This window comes from Melanotaenia boesemani, chromosome 2, assembly GCF_017639745.1.
Source record: "Melanotaenia boesemani isolate fMelBoe1 chromosome 2, fMelBoe1.pri, whole genome shotgun sequence".
NCBI lineage: Eukaryota > Metazoa > Chordata > Actinopteri > Atheriniformes > Melanotaeniidae > Melanotaenia > Melanotaenia boesemani.
Genome location: NC_055683.1, coordinates 41,179,444 through 41,198,973, shown reverse-complemented (window position 1 = coordinate 41,198,973; position 19,530 = coordinate 41,179,444). Strand labels below are relative to the sequence as shown.

Genomic DNA, 19,530 nt, shown 5'->3' with positions numbered 1-19,530 from the left:
CCACCTGGAGACAAGATGTCTACCTGGTGATAACATGTCTGCCTGGAGACGAGATGTCCACCTGGAGATAACATGTATACCTGGAGACAAAACGTCCACCTGGAGACAAGACGTCCACCTGGAGACAAGATGTCTACCTGGCGATAACATGTCTGCCTGGAGACGAGATGTCCACCTGGAGATAACATGTCTACCTGGAGACAAAACGTCCACCTGGACACAAGACGTCCACCTGGCGATAACATGTCTGCCTGGAGACGAGATTTCCACCTGGAGATAACATGTCTACCTGGAGACAAAACGTCCACCTGGAGACAAGATGTCTACCTGGCGATAACATGTCTGCCTGGAGACGAGATGTCCACCTGGAGATAACATGTCTACCTGGAGACAAGACGTCCACCTGGAGATAACATGTCTACCTGGAGACAAGACGTCCACCTGGAGATAACATGTCCACCTGGAGACAAGACGTCCACCTGGAGATAACATGTCCATCTGGAGATAACATGTCCACCTGGAGATAACATGTCTGCCTGGAGACAAGATGTCCACCTGGAGACAAGACGTCCACCTGGTGGTAACATGTCTGCCTGGAGACAAGACGTCCACCTGGAGACAAGACGTCCACCTGGAGATAACATGTCTACCTGGAGACAAAACGTCCACCTGAAGACAAGATGTCCACCTGGAGACAAGACGTCCACCTGGAGACAAAACGTCCACCTGGAGACAAGACGTCCACCTGGAGACAAGAGGTCCACTTGGCGGTAACATGTCTGCCTGGAGACGAGATGTCCACCTGGAGATAACATGTATACCTTGAGACAAAACATCCACCTGGAGACAAGACGTCCACCTGGAGACAAGATGTCTACCTGGCGATAGCATGTCTGCCTGGAGACGAGATGTCCACCTGGAGATAACATGTCTACCTGGAGACAAAACGTCCACCTGGACACAAGACGTCCACCTGGCGATAACATGTCTGCCTGGAGACGAGATGTCCACCTGGAGATAACATGTCCACCTGGAGACAAAACGTCCACCTGGAGACAAGATGTCTACCTGGCGATAACATGTCTGCCTGGAGACGAGATGTCCACCTGGAGATAACATGTCCACCTGGAGACAAGACGTCCACCTGGAGATAACATGTCCATCTGGAGATAACATGTCCACCTGGAGATAACATGTCTGCCTGGAGACAAGATGTCCACCTGGAGACAAGACGTCCACCTGGTGGTAACATGTCTGCCTGGAGACAAGACGTCCTCCTGGAGACAAGACGTCCACCTGGAGATAACATGTCTACCTGGAGACAAAACGTCCACCTGAAGACAAGATGTCCACCTGGAGACAAGACGTCCACCTGGAGACAAGACGTCCACCTTGAGATAACATGTCCACCTGGAGACAAAACGTCCACCTGGAGACAAGACGTCCACCTGCAGACAAGACTTCCACCTGGAGATAACATGTCTACCTAGAGACAAAACGTCCACCTGAAGACAAGACGTCCACCTGGAGATAACATGTCCACCTGGAGACAAGACGTCCACCTGGAGATAACATGTCCACCTAGAGACAAAATGTCCACCTGGAGACAAGACGTCCACCTGGAGACAAGACATCCACCTGGAGATAACATGTCCACCTGGAGACAAGACGTCCACCTGGAGATAACATGACCACCTGGAGACAAGACATCCACCTGGAGATAACATGTCCACCTGGAGACAAGACGTCCACCTGGAGATAACATGTCCACCTGAAGACAAGACGTCCACCTGGAGAACACATGTCTACCTGGAGACAAAACGTCCACCTGGAGATCACATGTCCACCTGGAGACAAGACGTCCACCTGGAGATAACATGTCCACCTGGAGACAACATGTCTACCTGGAGACAAAACGTCCACCTGGAGACAAGACGTCCACCTGGAGATAACATGTCCACCTGGAGACAAGACGTCCACCTGGAGATAACATGTCCACCTGGAGACAACATGTCTACCTGGAGACAAAACGTCCACCTGGAGACAAGACGTCCACCTGGCGATAACATGTCCACCTGGAGATAACATGTCCACCTGGAGACAAGACGTCCACCTGGAGATAACATGTCCACCTGGAGATAACATGTCCACCTGGAGACAAGACGTCCACCTGGAGATAACATGTCCACCTGGAGACAACATGTCTACCTGGAGACAAGACGTCCACCTGGAGAAGACCTTGAGCTTATACTGAAGTCCATTATTGCCTTTAATCATGTCAGTAAGGCGACTGAAGTCCTCGAGTCCAATGCTGTGTGTGTGTGTCTGAGTGTGTGTGTGTGTGTGTGTGTGTGTGTGTGTGTGTGTGTGTGTGCGTGTGTGTGTGCGTGTGTGTGTGCTACCACAGATTAACTCAGACAGAAAAGAAGAAAGAAAAGAAAGACAGGAAGTGCTGGCAAAGACAGGAAATACACTCAGACCTCACAATGTCAGTAAAACACTTACTTTCACACACCAATCAGAGGAGGGTGTGTGAGGTGAGAGAGACAGTTAAGGTGCCCTCGCTCGCCCACATGACCTGCGTGTATGTGTGTGTTGCAGTATTTCTATCCATCTGAAGACATTTAATTAGGTCCTCATAATAATACAAATACCAGTCTCTCTCTCTCTCTCTCTCTCTCTCTCTCTCTCTCTGTGTGTGTGTGTGTGTGTGTCTGTGTGTGTGGGAGAGACATGATTTCATCTGAGGGCGAGCGAGCTGAAGAATGAGAGAGAAAATAAGAGAGAGAGAGGAGGGAGGGGTGAGAAAGCTGAGACAGAGAGAGAGGAACATCTGAGCGCGTGCAGAAGAGGCGGACAGCAGACGGATGAGGAGCCGGACGGGGTGGGAGTCGAACCAGCGGCAGCTCTCAGCTGATCAACAAACAAACAGGTCAGTCCGTTTCCATTAGCCAGCTGATGTCTGGAGTTCTGAGTAGTACTAGTACTACAGTAGTACTACACGGAGGAAGTACTGGTTAATGGTCTTTACCAACACAGTAAATGTTCTATTTACCAACAGGTGAAACAAACAAGCTCCGCCCACCTGCAGGTAAACTCAGTAGAATCATCATTTGTTCAGACCAGCAGCCAATCAGCTTGCAGAAGGTCACATGACCCATCAGACGTTTGTTTCTTTCTTTTGGTCTTTACAAAAGCACACCTGTTGTCCTTGCAGGTGTGTCTCCATGGCGACGGGTGTGTGCCTGCTGCTGAGTGTGTGTGCCAGCGTGTGTGTGGCGTTCAACGTGGACACAGCGTTCCCGCTGCTGAAGACAGGAGAGGATGGGAGTCTGTTTGGACTGTCCCTGGCCCTGCACCAGGACCTGAAGACCGGGACCTACCTGTAAGTCCATGTCTCTGTCCACCTGTCCCCCAAGTCCACCTGTCCTCTGACTTCTTTGTGCTGTGAATTGATTGGTCCATTCAGGGCTAAGGGGGGCGTGTCCTTTGTTATTATTGTGTTGTCATTGTTTGTTTACCTGTTTACTGTGAAAGGGTTCTATTCATGAGTTAGGGTATTCCTCCTCTGAGACGTCTCCGTGAGACCCGGAACTTCAGTAGTCCTGCTCTGTGTGAGCTTTGAGGTGTGTCCCGTTAATGATTGACCCAGTCCGATGTCTCATGTTCCGGATCAGAGGTTCAGCGTTCTCTCCTGAAACCAGAACTTCCTCCTCAGAACGACCATCAGCTGCTCTCTGATTGGCTGACGGCCATCGGCCTGCAGGTGGTGTTTCCAGTGAATAGGAAAACCTCCATTAGAACCACAACCGGGAATGAAAACCTCCATTAGAACGAGAACCGGGAATGAAAACCTCCATCAGAACCAGAACCGGGAAGGAAAACCTCCATCAGAACCGGGACCAGGAATGAAAACCTCCATTAGAACCACAATCGGGAATGAAAACCTCCATCAGAACCGGGACCAGGAAGGAAAACCTCCATCAGAACCAGAACCGGGAAGGAAAACCTCCATCAGAACCACAAACGGGAATGAAAACCTCCATTAGAACCAGAACCGGGAATGAAAACCTCCATCAGAACCAGAACCGGGAAGGAAAACCTCCATCAGAACCGGGACCAGAAAGGAAAACCTCCATTAGAACCACAACCGGGAAGGAAAACCTCCATTAGAACGAGAACCGGGAATGAAAACCTCCATCAGAACCAGAACCGGGAAGGAAAACCTCCATCAGAACCGGGACCAGGAATGAAAACCTCCATTAGAACCACAATCGGGAATGAAAACCTCCATCAGAACCGGGACCAGGAAGGAAAACCTCCATCAGAACCAGAACCGGGAAGGAAAACCTCCATCAGAACCACAAACGGGAATGAAAACCTCCATCAGAACCAGGACCGGGAAGGAAAACCTCCATTAGAACTATAACCGGCAATGAAAACCTCCATCAGAACCAGGACCGGGAAGGAAGACCTCCATCAGAACTATAACCGGGAAGGAAAACCTCCATCAGAACCAGGACCGGGAAGGAAAACCTCCATCAGAACTATAACCGGGAAGGAAAACCTCCATCAGAACCAGGACCAGGAATGAAAACCTCCATCAGAACCAGAACCGGGAAGGAAAACCTCCATCAGAACTATAACCGGGAATGAAAACCTCCATCAGAACCAGGACCGGGAAGGAAAACCTCCATCAGAACCACAACCGGGAAGGAAAACCTCCATCAGAACCAGGACCGGGAAGGAAAACCTCCATCAGAACCAGGACCGGGAAGGAAAACCTCCATCAGAACTATAACCGGGAATGAAAACCTCCATCAGAACCAGGACCGGGATGGAAAACCTCCATCAGAACCAGGACCGGGAAGGAAAACCTCCATCAGAACCAGGACCGGGAATGAAAACCTCCATCAGAACCAGGACCAGGAAGGAAAACCTCCATCAGAACCAAAACCAGGAAGGAAGCAGTTCTGGTCGGACAGGACTGTGAAATTTCCCATATTTTTCTGCCAGTCTGCAATCAGTGGTTTTACTGTCCAGATACTGGTTCTGGTTCTGGGTATCAGATCCTGTCCTGCGTGCTGTAATAATGAGTATAAACCCTGATACACACCAGGAATCCCCCAGTCAGGTGGATCCCCTCAGGCTTTGATAAAGAGTTTGATACAGCAGGGGGCCTCTCAGGGGCCTCTCAGGGTTGAAGACAGAAATACTGGTCCCAGAGACATGGATTACAGCGTTGTAGACCAGGTTCTGGGTCAGGTTAGAGGAGCTTCAGTGGTTTTTATATGACCTAAAGGAGGACAGGATGAATAAATGGGAGCTGGAGTTTATTACACTGGCTTATCAGAGCAGCTGCTGCTGACGGGTCACATGGTACGGACCACCAGACCCCCCCCCCCCCCCCCCCCCCCCACTTGACTGACCCGGTACGATGTCTAAGGTTCCGGATCAGAGGTTCAACGTTCTCTCCTGAAACCACAACTTGCTCTTCAGGACAACCATCACATGGTATGGACGGACTCCGCTCTGCCCCAGGAGGGTGAGGAAACACCACAGATTCTGGATCAACTAGAGGTCACTCAGCTGTCTCCACGGTTGCCATGGCAACCACCTCCTTATTCCCTCTAATTAGATTGGCTCTCAGTCGAACACGCACATTGATGTTTCCCCAGGGAGGGAGGGGCAGGGGTGTCAGCAAGTCAGTGATTGGTCCAGAGCCCCTCCCAGCTTACATCTGACCCACCGTGATTGGCTGAGATGAGACACATTCATTAATTTATCAGATTCAGTTTTACAGACCCGGGAGGGCGGTCTGTGGTCCGTCAAGGAGTTTCAGATAACCTCTGAGAGGCAGCAGGGAAGTGGACGGGTCTCTGGATGTTCTGAGGGTCCGCTGGCATTTCCTACCTCAGGAAGTTTAAATCAGAACCAGCTGGAGGAACATGAAGAGCACCTCAGAGAGGCAGAGTCTCAGAAATAAAGATGGACAGAGCTTCAGTTTGTAAGTTAAGGGGTTCTTTTGAGTTCTTGGAGAAGTTTCATGTGGATGTGAAGGTCTGCGGTGCGACGTGGAGTTAGCCCCAGAGGCTGGAAGGATGCACGGTCATCTGCAGCGTTGGCACTCTACTTTAAAAAGGTACTAGTTACTTCCCGCAGAAAGTACCAGCGCTAGTAACAAGATACAGGGTTATAAAAGTAACTAATTACTAGGAAAAGTAACTCCTTTACTTTTTAAAACTATGATAAAATATGTTCCTTTAACAGAATTCCACATCCATCCGCATGTTCATGTATTCCTGACAAAACCCGACAGAAACCTGGTGGAACAAACTACCAAAAGGAGAATTCTGCTACCTGCTTCCTGCTTCTACCAGCTTCTACCAGCTTCCTGGTTCTACCTGCTTCTAACGTCTTCTACCTGCTTCCTGGTTCTACCTGCTTCTACCTGCTACGTGCTTCCTGGTTCTACCTGCTTCTACCTGCTACGTGCTTCCTGGTTCTACCTGCTTCTACCTGCTTCTGCCTGGTACCTGCTTCCTGTTTCTTGGTTCTACCTGCTTCCTGCTTCTACCTGCTTCTACCTGGTTCTACCTGCTTCCTGGTTCTACCTGCTTCTACCTGCGACCTGGTTCATGGTTCTACCTGCTTCTACCTGCTACCTGCTTCCTGGTTCTACCTGCTGCCTGGTTCTATCTGCTACCTGGTTCTACCTGCTTCTTGGTTCGACCTGCTTCTACCTGCTACCTGCTTCCTGGTTCTGCCTGCTTCTATCTGCTACCTGCTTCTACCTGCTTTTATCTGCTACCTGGTTCTACCTGCTTCCTGCTTCTACCTGATTCTATCTGCTACCTGCTTCCTGGTTCTACCTGCTTCTACCTGCTTCTACCTGCTACCTGCTTCCTGGTTCTACCTGCTGCCTGCTTTTATCTGCTACCTGGTTCTACCTGCTTCCTGCTTCTACCTGATTCTGTTTGCTACCTGCTTCCTGGTTCTACCTGCTTCTACCTGCTACCTGCTTCCTGCTTCTACCTGCTTCTACCTGCTACCTGCTTCTACCTGCTTCCTGGTTCTACCTGCTCCTACCTGCTTCTACCTGCTTCTACCTGCTTCTACCTGCTACCTGCTACCTGGTTCTACCTGCTTCTTGGTTCTACCTGCTTCTACCTGGTTCTACCTGCTTCCTGGTTCTACCTGCTTCTACCTGCGACCTGGTTCATGGTTCTACCTGCTTCTACCTGCTACCTGCTTCCTGGTTCTACCTGCTTCCTGGTTCTACCTGCTTCCTGGTTCTATCTGCCGCCTGGTTCTATCTGCTACCTGGTTCTACCTGCTTCTTGGTTCAACCTGCTTCTACCTGCTTCTTGGTTCAACCTGCTTCTACCTGCTGCCTGCTTCCTGGTTCTACCTGCTTCTATCTGCTACCTGCTTCCTGGTTCTACCTGCTACCTGCTTCTATCTACTACCTGCTTCCTGGTTCTACCTGCTTCTATGTGCTACCTCCTTCCTGGTTCTACCTGCTACCTGCTTCCTGGTTCTACCTGGTTCTACCTGCTACCTGCTTCCTGGTTCTACCTGCTTCCTGGTTCTACCTGCTTCTACCTGCTACATGCTTCCTGGTTCTACCTGCTTCTATCTGCTATCTGTCCTCCATCTGTCATCCATCTGTCCTCCATCTATCGTCTTTCTGTCCTCCATCTATCATCCGTCTATCATCCATCTATCCTACATCTGTCCTCCAGCTATCCTCCGTCCGTCCTCCAGCTGTCATCCCCCAGTCCTCCATTTGTCCTCCATCTATCCTCCATCTGTCCTCCATCTTTGATCTGTCTGTCCTACATCTGTCCTCCATCTATCATCCATCTATTGTCCATCTATCATCTGTCTGTCCTCCATCTATTATCCGTCTGTCCTCCATGTATCATCCATTTCTCCTCCATCTATCACTTGTCTTTCCTCCATCTATCATCTGCCTGTTCTCCAGCTATCCTCCATCTGTCCTCCATCTTTGATCCGTCTGTCCTCCATCTATCCTCCATCTGTCGTCCATCTATTGTCCATCTATCATCCGTCTGTCCTCCATCTATCATCCATCTCTCCTCCATCTATGATCCGTCTATCCTCCATCTATCCTCCATCCGTCCTTCATCTGTCCTCCACCTATCCTCCATCTGTCCTCCATCTGTCCTCCATCTATCCTCCATCTTTCATCCATCTATGGTCCATCTATCCTCCATCTGTCCTCCATCTTTGATCCATCTGTCCTCCATCTATCCTCCATCTATCATCCATCTATTCTCCATCTATCATCTATCTGTCCTCCATCTATCATCCATCTCTCCTCCATCTATGATCCGTTTATCCTCCATCTATCCTCCATCTATCCTCCATCCATCCTCCATCTGTCCTCCATCTATCCTCCATCTTTCATCCATCTATTGTCCATCTATCATCCGTCTGTCCTCCGTGTATCCTCCATCTATTATCCGTCTGTCCTCCATCTATCCTCCATCTATCGCCTTTCTGTCCTCCATCTATTATCTGTCTCTTCTACATCTATCCTCCGTCCGTCCTTCATCTGTCCTCCATCCGTCCTTCATCTGTCCTCCACCTATCCTCCATCTGTCCTCCATCTATCCTCCATCTTTCATCCATCTATGGTCCATCTATCCTCCATCTGTCCTCCATCTTTGATCCATCTGTCCTCCATCTATCCTCCATCTATCATCCATCTATTCTCCATCTATCATCTATCTGTCCTCCATCTATCATCCATCTCTCCTCCATCTATGATCCATCTATCCTCCATCTATCCTCCATCTATCCTCCATCCGTCCTCCATCTATCCTCCATCTATCCTCCATCTTTCATCCATCTATTGTCCATCTATCATCCGTCTGTCCTCCGTGTATCCTCCATCTATTATCCGTCTGTCCTCCATCTATCCTCCATCTATCGCCTTTCTGTCCTCCATCTATTATCTGTCTCTTCTACATCTATCCTCCGTCCGTCCTTCATCTGTCCTCCATCTATTATCTGTCTCTTCTACATCTATCCTCCGTCCGTCCTTCATCTGTCCTCCATCCGTCCTCCGTCTGTCCTCCATCTATCCTTCTGTTTATCCTCCATCTATCATCCGTCTTTCCTCCATCTATCCTCCATCTGTCCTCCAACTATCCTTGATCTGTCCTCCATCTATCATACGTTCATCTTCCAACTATCATCCATCTGTCCTCCAATTATCCTCCATCTATCATCCATCTATCATCCGTCTGTCCTCCAGCTATCCTCCGTCTGTCCTTCATCTATCATCCATCTCTTCTCCATCTATCATTTGTCTGTCCTCCATCTATCCTCCATCCGTCCTTCATCTGTCCTCCACCTATCCTCCATCTGTCCTCCATCTATCCTCCATCTTTCATCCATCTATTGTCCATCTATCCTCCATCTGTCCTCCATCTTTGATCCGTCTGTCCTCCATCTATCCTCCATCTATCATCCATCTCTCCTCCATCTATGATCTGTCTATCCTCCATCTATCCTCCATCTATCCTCCATCCGTCCTCCATCTGTCCTCCATCTATCCTCCATCTTTCATCCATCTATTGTCCATCTATCATCCGTCTGTCCTCCGTGTATCCTCCATCTATTATCCGTCTGTCCTCCATCTATCCTCCATCTATCGCCTTTCTGTCCTCCATCTATTATCTGTCTCTTCTACATCTATTCTCCGTCCGTCCTTCATCTGTCCTCCATCCGTCCACCGTCTGTCCTCCGTCTATCCCTCTGTTTATCCTCCATCTATCATCCGTCTTTCCTCCATCTATCCTCCATCTGTCCTCCAACTATCCTTGATCTGTCCTCCATCTATCATACGTTCATCCTCCAACTATCATCCATCTGTCCTCCAATTATCCTCCATCTATCATCCATCTATCATCCGTCTGTCCTCCAGCTATCCTCCGTCTGTCCTCCATCTATCATCCATCTCTCCTCCATCTATGATCCGTCTATCTTCCATCTATCCTCCATCCATCCTTCATCTGTCCTCCACCTATCCTCCATCTTTCATCCATCTATTGTCCATCTATCCTCCATCTGTCCTCCATCTTTGATCCGTCTGTCCTCCATCTATCCTCCATCTATCATCCATCTGTCCTCCATCTATCATCCATCTCTCCTCCATCTATGATCCATCTATCCTCCATCTATCCTCCATCCATCCTCCATCTGTCCTCCATCTATCCTCCATCTTTCATCCATCTATTGTCCATCTATCATCCGTCTGTCCTACGTGTATCCTCCATCTATTATCCGTCTGTCCTCCATCTATCCTCCATCTATCGCCTTTCTGTCCTCCATCTATTATCTGTCTCTTCTACATCTATCCTCCGTCCGTCCTTCATCTGTCCTCCATCCGTCCTCCGTCTGTCCTCCATCTATCCCTCTGTTTATCCTCCATCTATCATCTGTCTTTCCTCCATCTATCCTCCATCTGTCCTCCAACTATCCTTGATCTGTCCTCCATCTATCATACGTTCATCCTCCAACTATCATCCATCTGTCCTCCAATTATCCTCCATCTATCATCCATCTATCATCCGTCTGTCCTCCAGCTATCCTCCGTCTGTCCTTCATCTATCATCCATCTCTCCTCCATCTATCATTTGTCTGTCCTCCATCTATCATCTGCCTGTTCTCCAGCTATCCTCCATCTGTCCTCCATCTATCCTCCATCTATCATCTGTCTGTCCTCCATCTATCCTTCATCTGTCCTCCTTCTGCTCTCCATCTGTCCTCATCTGTCTTCCGTCTGTCCTCCATCTATCATCCCTCTCTCCTCCATCTATCATCCGTCTCTCCTCTGTCTGTCCTCCATCCGTCATCCATATGCCTTTCATCTGTCCTCCATTCATCACCTGTCCGTCCTCCATCTATCCTCCATCTGTCCTCCATCTGTCCTCCGTCTGTTCTCCATCTCTCCTCCATCTGTCTTCCGTCTGTCCTCCATCTATCATCCGTCTCTCCTCTGTCTGTCCTCCATCTGTCATCCATATGCCTTTCATCTGTCCTCCATTCATCACCTGTCCGTCCTCCATCTATCATCGGTCTGTCCCAGGGTATCTCTGTGTCCTTCCTTGTGATTTATACTGCACATAAAAACAACAGAAAAATAAAAACCCTTCAAGGACTGCTAGGGGATTCCAGGTACATTCCAAGGTCCTAAGAATCTCCAGGATGAACACCTTGACCTGAAGGTAACACCTCACAACTGCCATCCTGACAGGCTATTGGTCGGAGCTCCCAGAGAGAAGGCGGAGCCTGAAGTCCCAGCCAATCGGACAGGAGGAGTGTACAGTTGCCTGATCACTGCTGACCAATCAGACTGTAGAAGGATGACACTCATAGATCCAGGTGAGTCACACCTGATGTTCCATTTTATTAATTTCATTTCCATTGTATTGATTTCTAAGTGTTATGGTTGCCATAGTGAAGGTAATGTTTAATGTCTCACCAGCCAATCAAAGAGCATCTGCATAATGAATTACCGTTTTGTAGAGAAAAGTCTCTGACTGGTGGATAAGTGATGGCCCATGTTTGTCAGCCAATCACGGTGAGAGAGCTTACTGAAGCTGATTGTGGGATGTTTATCTGCTCTGGGACTTTTAGCCAATCAGGTAATTGATCAGCAGCTGACTGATGATCAACAGCTAATGGCGCAGCTGGCCACAGCCTCTGATCTTATCAGCACCCTGCTGCATTATGGGATGTCCATTCTTCAGTGAGCTAGGACAGCTGCTGTTTGTTTATGGCTCAGATATGACAAAGCTCCGTCCTGAATGGGCCATTATCAACAGTAACCATGGTAACAGCCAATCAGACTTCCAGCATATCACCTATAAATAAAGTCTGAGCCATAAAGGTAGCAGCTGCCTGATGAAGGATTCTGTCTGTAAACAGACCAGGAGCTAACTGACTAGTCACTGATAACTAGTTAGTTAGTATGTTAGCACAGTTATTCAGTCTGTAAATGAAACAGTTCTATCTGTAGACATCTATCTGGTTTCAGTGGGCGGAGCCTGCCCTCACCTGTCCCCTGTGCCGTTTCAGACCTGAATCTCTCTGAGGACCTGGTGGAGGACATGTGGCTGGGCGTCTCAGTAGCCAGTCAGGGTCAACCTGGGGGGCGGGTCCTGGTGAGTCTGCGTTCTTATTGGATGATTGAATTGCAACTTTGTTAGTATTTACATAACTAAGAACTCTTTGTTAAGAGGTTGGTTAGTCTGACCTAAACTAGACCGGATCTGTTTGGTTATATTATCAAACCACTTCAAACTAACTGGATAACTGACAACTTGTCCAAATCGTAACTAGCTGATTAACTGTAACTAAAATAACTTCTTATTCAACTGGTTGACAAACTTATTTAACTAATTTACTAAATGAATCAGTTTACCTCTTTAACATTATCTAAAATATCAGTGACTAATAAGAACTGATATCTGACTAACTGGTTAACTGTAGCTAGTTTACTGTAGCTGTTTAGCTAGTTATCTGTGACTAGTTAACTGGTTAACTGTAGCTTATTAACCAGTTAACTATATAACTGTAACTAACTCATTGTATGACTAACTAATTAACTGGTTAACTATAGGTAATTAATTGGCTAACTGTAGTTAATTAACTTAATAACTGTGGTTAATTAACTAAAACACTAGCTAATTTACCGGCTAACTGTGTAAATAAGTGACCAGCTGATGACTAGGTTAACGGTGTGCGGTTAACCAGTGGTATTCGGTGTCTGTCAGGCGTGTGGTCATCGCTTCGTCAAACTCTATGGAGCGCTCAAACTCCGACACATGATTGGTCGTTGCTATCTCCGTGGAAACAACCTGCAGTATGACGACAATGACATGCACTGGCAGAACCCTGAGCAGCCCTGCAGGTAGGTCACATGACACCTGTCTGTGAGCTCTTCCGGAGCTCCGCCTCCTAACCTGTGTGTGTATTCAGTCACCTGGGTGATGTCACCGGTGAGGTCATGTGTAACATGGGGATATCTGCTTTCATCACCGAGACCGAGGTCATCGTCGGCTCACCTGGAAGCTACGAGTGGCAAGGTGTTCTATTCTATTCTATCTGGATTTCTGACCGAAACATTTAGTTTTATTCTAATGTGCGGTGTGCATGTTGCAGGAAATGTGCACGTGTCCTGGATGAACCCTGAGGTGGAGTTTGACACCCAGAAGTTTTCCTTCTCCAACCGGCAGCGTAGAAACATCTACACAGGTCTCTGTCCTGGATCAGTACTCACATTTAGATTCTGTGTGAAACCTAGACAAAGCAGATCAGAACCAGATCAAAACCATGGGCCTGTTCAGGAAGGAGGTTCAACTAATTGAGTCTAGTCAGACACTCTGGGTTAACTAATCGAGTCTGGTCAGACACTGGGCTAACTAGTCAGAGTCTAGTCAGAACCAGTGGTTACACCACTTTCATAGTGGTCTACAACTAGAACAAACCTATTTACAAAACTGCGGGGAGAATAACGTTTCCAACAACATTTAAGGGTCCAGCATCAACATTATCACCGCCTCAAAGAAAATCTGGATGCTTCTTTCCCTGTGTGGCAGGTTGATGTTGAGCAGCATTTCCCATCAACTTCCAGATATCCTCCCAGCAGCAGGACAGCCTCGTGCCGCTCACACCTTTGGCAACATAATAAACATTTATTAGCATAATAAACACTTGAAGCAACAACTAGCATAATAAATACCTTTAGCAACAACTAGCATAATAAATATCTTTAGCAACAACTAACCGTGGTGGACCACCGCAACCCACTGTGGACACGTCCAAGGCGTGTCGCCAAGGACACGTCCAAGGCGTGTCGCGGTGGACATGTCCAGACTCTGAGCAGCTGTAAAACGAATAGCGTGTCGTTTCCAGGTCTGAAACATGTTCTTGCTACGCTAATCGTATATTAATTCACCTTCCAAGTGTCTGGAATGGTGTTGCTATGGCAACCAGTGTCTGAAAGCTGCTCAGGTGGAGGGACAGGTAGAAACTTGTTTCTTTATGATGAACCTGCCAGGAGGAGATTGACTTCATGGAGTCGGTCTCCATGGTGACAGACCTTCTGGAACAGAAAAGCCAGAGTTCCACCAGCTGTCTAGAACAGGACCCTGGTCACCACTGGGTCAGAACCAGGTCCAGGACTGGTTCTTGGTGAGATCAGATGTAAATAAGATAAACGCCACACAAAGATAACAAGTTCAAGCTTCTTGTGTCTCTTCAGGATATTCAGTCACCCAGGACCTTCGTCTTCTCTCTGAGGAAGATGAGACCATCGTAGCAGGTGATGTCCTTACGTTCATCTGCTTCCTCAGAGTTTCTGATTCATCATCCATGTATTGATTATTGTATTGATGACTGTGTTTGCGAACAGGAGCTCCTAAAGACAGTAAGGAGGACGCTCGTGGCTCCGTGCTGCTGGCGGTCAAACAGTCCGGCGTTCTGGTCGCTAAGCAGACTCTGCGGGGTCAACAGATGGGCTCTTACTTCGGTAACGCCGTGGCAACCGCCGACCTCAACAACGATGGGTGAGGAAACATCAGAGGTTCCCGAAAACGTCCGATATGACCTGCGGAAACATAGACAGCCTGAGGCTAATACTTCCCACCTTTCCTGTCCTGCAGGTGGAACGACCTGCTGGTGGGCGCTCCTTTTTACTTCAATCGACAGCAGGAGGCGGGTGGAGCCGTGTACGTCTACATGAATGCAGGGGGGAGGTTTGACTCCGGGCCGAGTGTGGTGCTGACAGGCCCAGCCGGATCAGCGTTTGGGATGGCTGTCACTGTTGCTGGAGACCTCAACCAAGATGGCTTCCATGGTGAGAGCCCCACACGGCGCTGAGGACGATGTCAAGATGTATGATCAGTTATCAGGAAGGCTGATGTGTCGCTGTGTTCCAGACTTTGCGGTGGGAGCTCCGTTCCATGAGACAGGAAGCGTGATGATCTGGATGGGGAGCAGGGACGGGGTCTCTACAGAACCGAGCCAGGTTTAACACACACACATCTAGTTAATGTTGCCATGGAGACTAAGCCTCTCGCCTCTACACAAGACCAGAACCCTGTGATGGTAGACCAGAACCCTGTGATGGTAGACCAGAACCCTGTAATGTTCGACCAGAACCCTGTAATAGTAGACCAGAACCCTGTAATGGTAGACCAGAACCCTGTAATGTTCGACCAGAACCCTGTAATAGTAGACCAGAACCCTGTGATGGTAGACCAGAACCCTGTGATGGTAGACCATAACCCTGTAATGTTCGACCAGAACCCTGTAATAGTAGACCAGAACCCTGTAATGGTAGACCAGAACCCTGTAATGTTCGACCAGAACCCTGTAATAGTAGACCAGAACCCTGTGATGGTAGACCAGAACCCTGTGATGGTAGACCATAACCCTGTAATGTTCGACCAGAACCCTGTAATAGTAGACCAGAACCCTGTAATGGTAGACCAGAACCCTGTAATGTTCGACCAGAACCCTGTAATAGTAGACCAGAACCCTGTGATGGTAGACCAGAACCCTGTAATGTTCGACCATAACCCTGCAATAGTAGACCATAACCCTGTCATAGTAGACCAGAACCCTGTAATGTTCGACCATAACCCTGTAATAGTAGACCAGAACCCTGTAATGTTCGACCATAACCCTGTAATAGTAGACCGAACCCTGTAATGTTCGACCAGAACCCTGTAATAGTAGACCAGAACCCTGTAACGGTAGACCAGAACCCTCTAATGTTCGACCAGAACCCTGTAATGTTCGACCAGAACCCTGTAATAGTAGACCAGAACCCTGTAATGGTAGACCAGAACCCTGTAATGTTCGACCAGAACCCTATAATGTTCGACCAGAACCCTGTAATGGTAGACCAGAACCCTGTAATGTAGACCATAACCCTGTAATGGTAAACTAGAACCCTGTAATGGTTGACCAGAACCCTGTAATGTTCGACCAGAATCCTGTGATGGTAGACCAGAACCCTGTAATGGTAGACCAGAACCCTGTAATATTCGACCAGAACCCTGTAATGGTAAACCAGAACCCTGTAATGTAGACCAGAACCCTGTAATGGTAAACCAGAACCCTGTAATGTTCGACCAGAACCCTGTAATAGTAGACCAGAACCCTGTAACGGTAGACCAGAACCCTCTAATGTTCGACCAGAACATGTGTTTTTTATTGACCTGTCCAAGGCATTCGACACTATTGACCATAATATACTTTTAAATAAGATGGAACGATATGGTGTCAGGGGTATAGCATTAGCATGGCTTAAAAGTTATCTCACAGGTAGGCACCAATATGTGCATATAAATAATGTCAATTCTGAACATAGAGCAATAACACATGGAGTACCACAGGGCTCTGTTTTAGGGCCTAAACTGTTCATTATGTATATCAATGATGTTGGTGACATAATGGATCAGTTGAGCTGTTTACTCTTTGCAGATGATACCAGTCTTCATTGTTCAGGGAAGGATTTATCTAAACTTATGCATACCGTTGAAGAAGAGTTAAGAAAAATAAAACAATGGTTTGATTTAAACAGGCTCTCTATGAATTTAAATAAAACTAAATATATGATATTTGGTAATAAGAAGAATAATGGAGTAATTAGTATTAATATAGACAATGTAAACATTGAAAGAGTGACTGTAACAAAATTTTTGGGAGTGTATATTGATGAAAATCTGAATTGGAAAGAGCACCTACGTATTCTTCAGAACAAGCTTGCCAAAGTTGTCGCCACTTTGGGAAAGACTAAATATTATCTAAATCGAAACTCATTAAAACTTTTATATAATAGCTTATTTCTTCCATATATAAATTATGGCACAGAAATATGGGGCAATACCTACAAAACAAACACAGATCCGATTTTCCTACTACAAAAGAAGGCAATAAGAGTCATAGATAAGGCTGGTTATTATGCTCCCACAAATCCTATTTTTAGCTGACTGGAAATTCTAAAATTCACTGAACTTGTTGAATTTAGAACGGCAATAGTTATGTTCAAAGCATTTAATAATATTCTTCCTCCTTGTATACAGGGGCTCTTCACTCAAAGGGAAAGTCAATATAACCTAAGACAAAAAAAATGTTTTTGTACCCGACAAGATAAGAACAAATAGTAAGAGCCATTGCATATCTGTTCAAGGAGTAAGAATATGGAATCAACTGGGTGAGGAATTAAAACAATCCAGTTCTATTTATATTTTCAAAAGAAGATATAAAAAAATATCTTCTTGACAAATATATATATCTGGAGCCCAATTAACTTATCTTATGAACCTCATCTTACAATACAACCCAATTGTTGTGTGTTTTTAGAATTACATACGGTCTATTGAAGTGTCTGATGTTTCTAGTCAGCTTAAAAGATGTCTCTAACCTTTGCTGATACTTGAAAATACACATGTATCATACTATATTACCACTGTTGAAATGTGATGTTCTCTCTCATATATAAATGTTGCTGTAGTTCGATACCATTGCAAAAAGAGAAAAAAAAAGAAGGAAAAAGGAGGAAAAAAAAAAAAAAGCCGCTACTTTTGGCAATAATACTGAATGTGCTGCTAGGGGTAGACATCTATAAGCATTCTGCTTCGGTCTACTCCATTTGGGCAAGTTTTGTGTTTATTATTATTTTTTTTCTTTTCTTTTTTTGGATTATAAAGCTGATGTACTTGTCAAAATTTGTTTTGCAAAACTCTGCTCAAATAAATAAAGATCAATCAATCAAAAACCCTGTAATGTTCGACCAGAACCCTGTAATAGTAGACCAGAACCCTGTAATGGTAGACCAGAACCCTGTAATGTTCGACCAGAACCCTATAATGTTCGACCAGAACCCTGTAATGGTAGACCAGAACCCTGTAATGTAGACCAGAACCCTGTAATGGTAAACTAGAACCCTGTAATGGTTGACCAGAACCCTGTAATGTTCGACCAGAACCCTGTGATGGTAGACCAGAACCCTGTAATGGTAGACCAGAACCCTGTAATGTTCGACCAGAACCCTGTAATGGTAGACCAGAACCCTGTAATGTAGACCAGAACCCTGTAATGGTAAACCAGAACCCTGTAATATTCGACCAGAACCCTGTAATGGTAAACCAGAACCCTGTAATGTAGACCAGAACCCTGTAATGGTAAACCAGAACCCTGTAATGTTCGACCAGAACCCTGTAATGGTAGACCAGAACCCTGTAATGTAGACCAGAACCCTGTAATGGTAAACCAGAACCCTGTAATATTCGACCAGAACCCTGTAATGGTAAACCAGAACCCTGTAATGTAGACCAGAACCCTGTAATGGTAAACCAGAACCCTGTAATGTTCGACCAGAACCCTGTAATTGTAGACCAGAACCCTGTGATGGTAAATCAGAACCCTGTAATGGTAAACCAGAGCCCTGTAATGTTCGACTATAACCCTGTAATAGTAGACCAGAACCCTGTAATGTTCGACCAGAACCCTGTCATAGTAGACCAGAACCCTGTAATGGTAAACCAGAGCCCTGTAATGTTTGACCAGAACTCTATAATGTTCGACCAGAACCCTGTAATGGTAGACCAGAAACCTGTAATGTAGACCAGAACCCTGTAATGGTAGACCAGAACCATGTAATAGTAGACCAGAACCCTGTAATGGTAAACCAGAACCCTGTAATGTTCGACCAGAACTCTATAATGTTCGACGAGAACCCTGTAATGGTAGACCAGAACCCTGTAATGTAGACCAGAACCCTGTAATGGTAAACCAGAACCCTGTAATGATAAACCAGAACCCTGTAATGGTAGACCAGAACCATCTGACAGGATATTCCAGGACAGAATGTCTTCATAATATAGAAATGTCCTCACAGGTCAGAAATGTACTCAGGATGATGGTTTTAAACTACACATGGGCCTTACAGCAACACCTGGATTTCAGTGAGTAGACTTACCTGTGACCCCGTCCCCACCTTCACACAGGTGATCCGGGGCAGCAGCATCTCTTCAAGGTTCAGGACCTTCGGATATGCCGTGTCTGCAGGTCACGATGTTGATGGGAACAAATATCCGGACCTGCTGGTCGGCTCTCTGGACGATACTGTGGCTCTGCTCAGGTATTACTAGGTGTACTTACCTGTACTCAGGAACAATTTGATACTTGTGCTTTAAAGTTTACGTAACTTTATGACCTGAAAACTGCGTTTCTGACTCCTTTGATGGCAGTGACATCTATTATGTCATTTCTGTAGCCATTGCTGTCCAGCAGCATCTCGAGGCTCAGAAACCACTACACTACGTTTTCCTCTTAGACGTCGGCTGACGTTGCAGCTGAGTTTCACTTTACGCGCCACATCACATGCTAGCAACATGCTAGCAGCACACTGGCCGTTTTGAACACTCACCATGTCAGATTCACAAAAGATACATTATGAGAGGAAGAGAGGACTAGAAA

At 46.7% G+C, this 19,530-nt stretch overlaps 1 protein-coding gene across 4 annotated transcripts in view; it reads left to right on the top strand.

The window, feature by feature from the left end:
* Positions 1-891: 891 nt before the first annotated feature.
* The window catches only part of LOC121630136 (integrin alpha-3-like), a 45,214-nt gene continuing 26,575 nt past the window's right edge, over positions 892-19,530 (top strand). Inside the window, exons 1-13 of one of the 4 annotated variants that reach the window (XM_041970263.1) lie at positions 896-2,932; positions 3,062-3,091; positions 3,218-3,385; positions 11,291-11,418; positions 12,115-12,200; positions 12,813-12,949; positions 13,018-13,124; positions 13,201-13,293; positions 14,303-14,362; positions 14,453-14,606; positions 14,703-14,896; positions 14,979-15,067; positions 19,059-19,192. In XM_041970263.1, coding sequence (XP_041826197.1) covers positions 3,228-3,385; positions 11,291-11,418; positions 12,115-12,200; positions 12,813-12,949; positions 13,018-13,124; positions 13,201-13,293; positions 14,303-14,362; positions 14,453-14,606; positions 14,703-14,896; positions 14,979-15,067; positions 19,059-19,192 — 1,340 coding nt within the window. In that variant the 5' untranslated portion in view covers positions 896-2,932; positions 3,062-3,091; positions 3,218-3,227. Of the gene's footprint in view, positions 2,933-3,061; positions 3,092-3,217; positions 3,386-11,290; positions 11,419-12,114; positions 12,201-12,812; positions 12,950-13,017; positions 13,125-13,200; positions 13,294-14,302; positions 14,363-14,452; positions 14,607-14,702; positions 14,897-14,978; positions 15,068-19,058; positions 19,193-19,530 lie in introns of all 4 variants that reach the window. The other 3 variants (XM_041970245.1, XM_041970253.1, XM_041970237.1) reach the window with 3 other exon arrangements.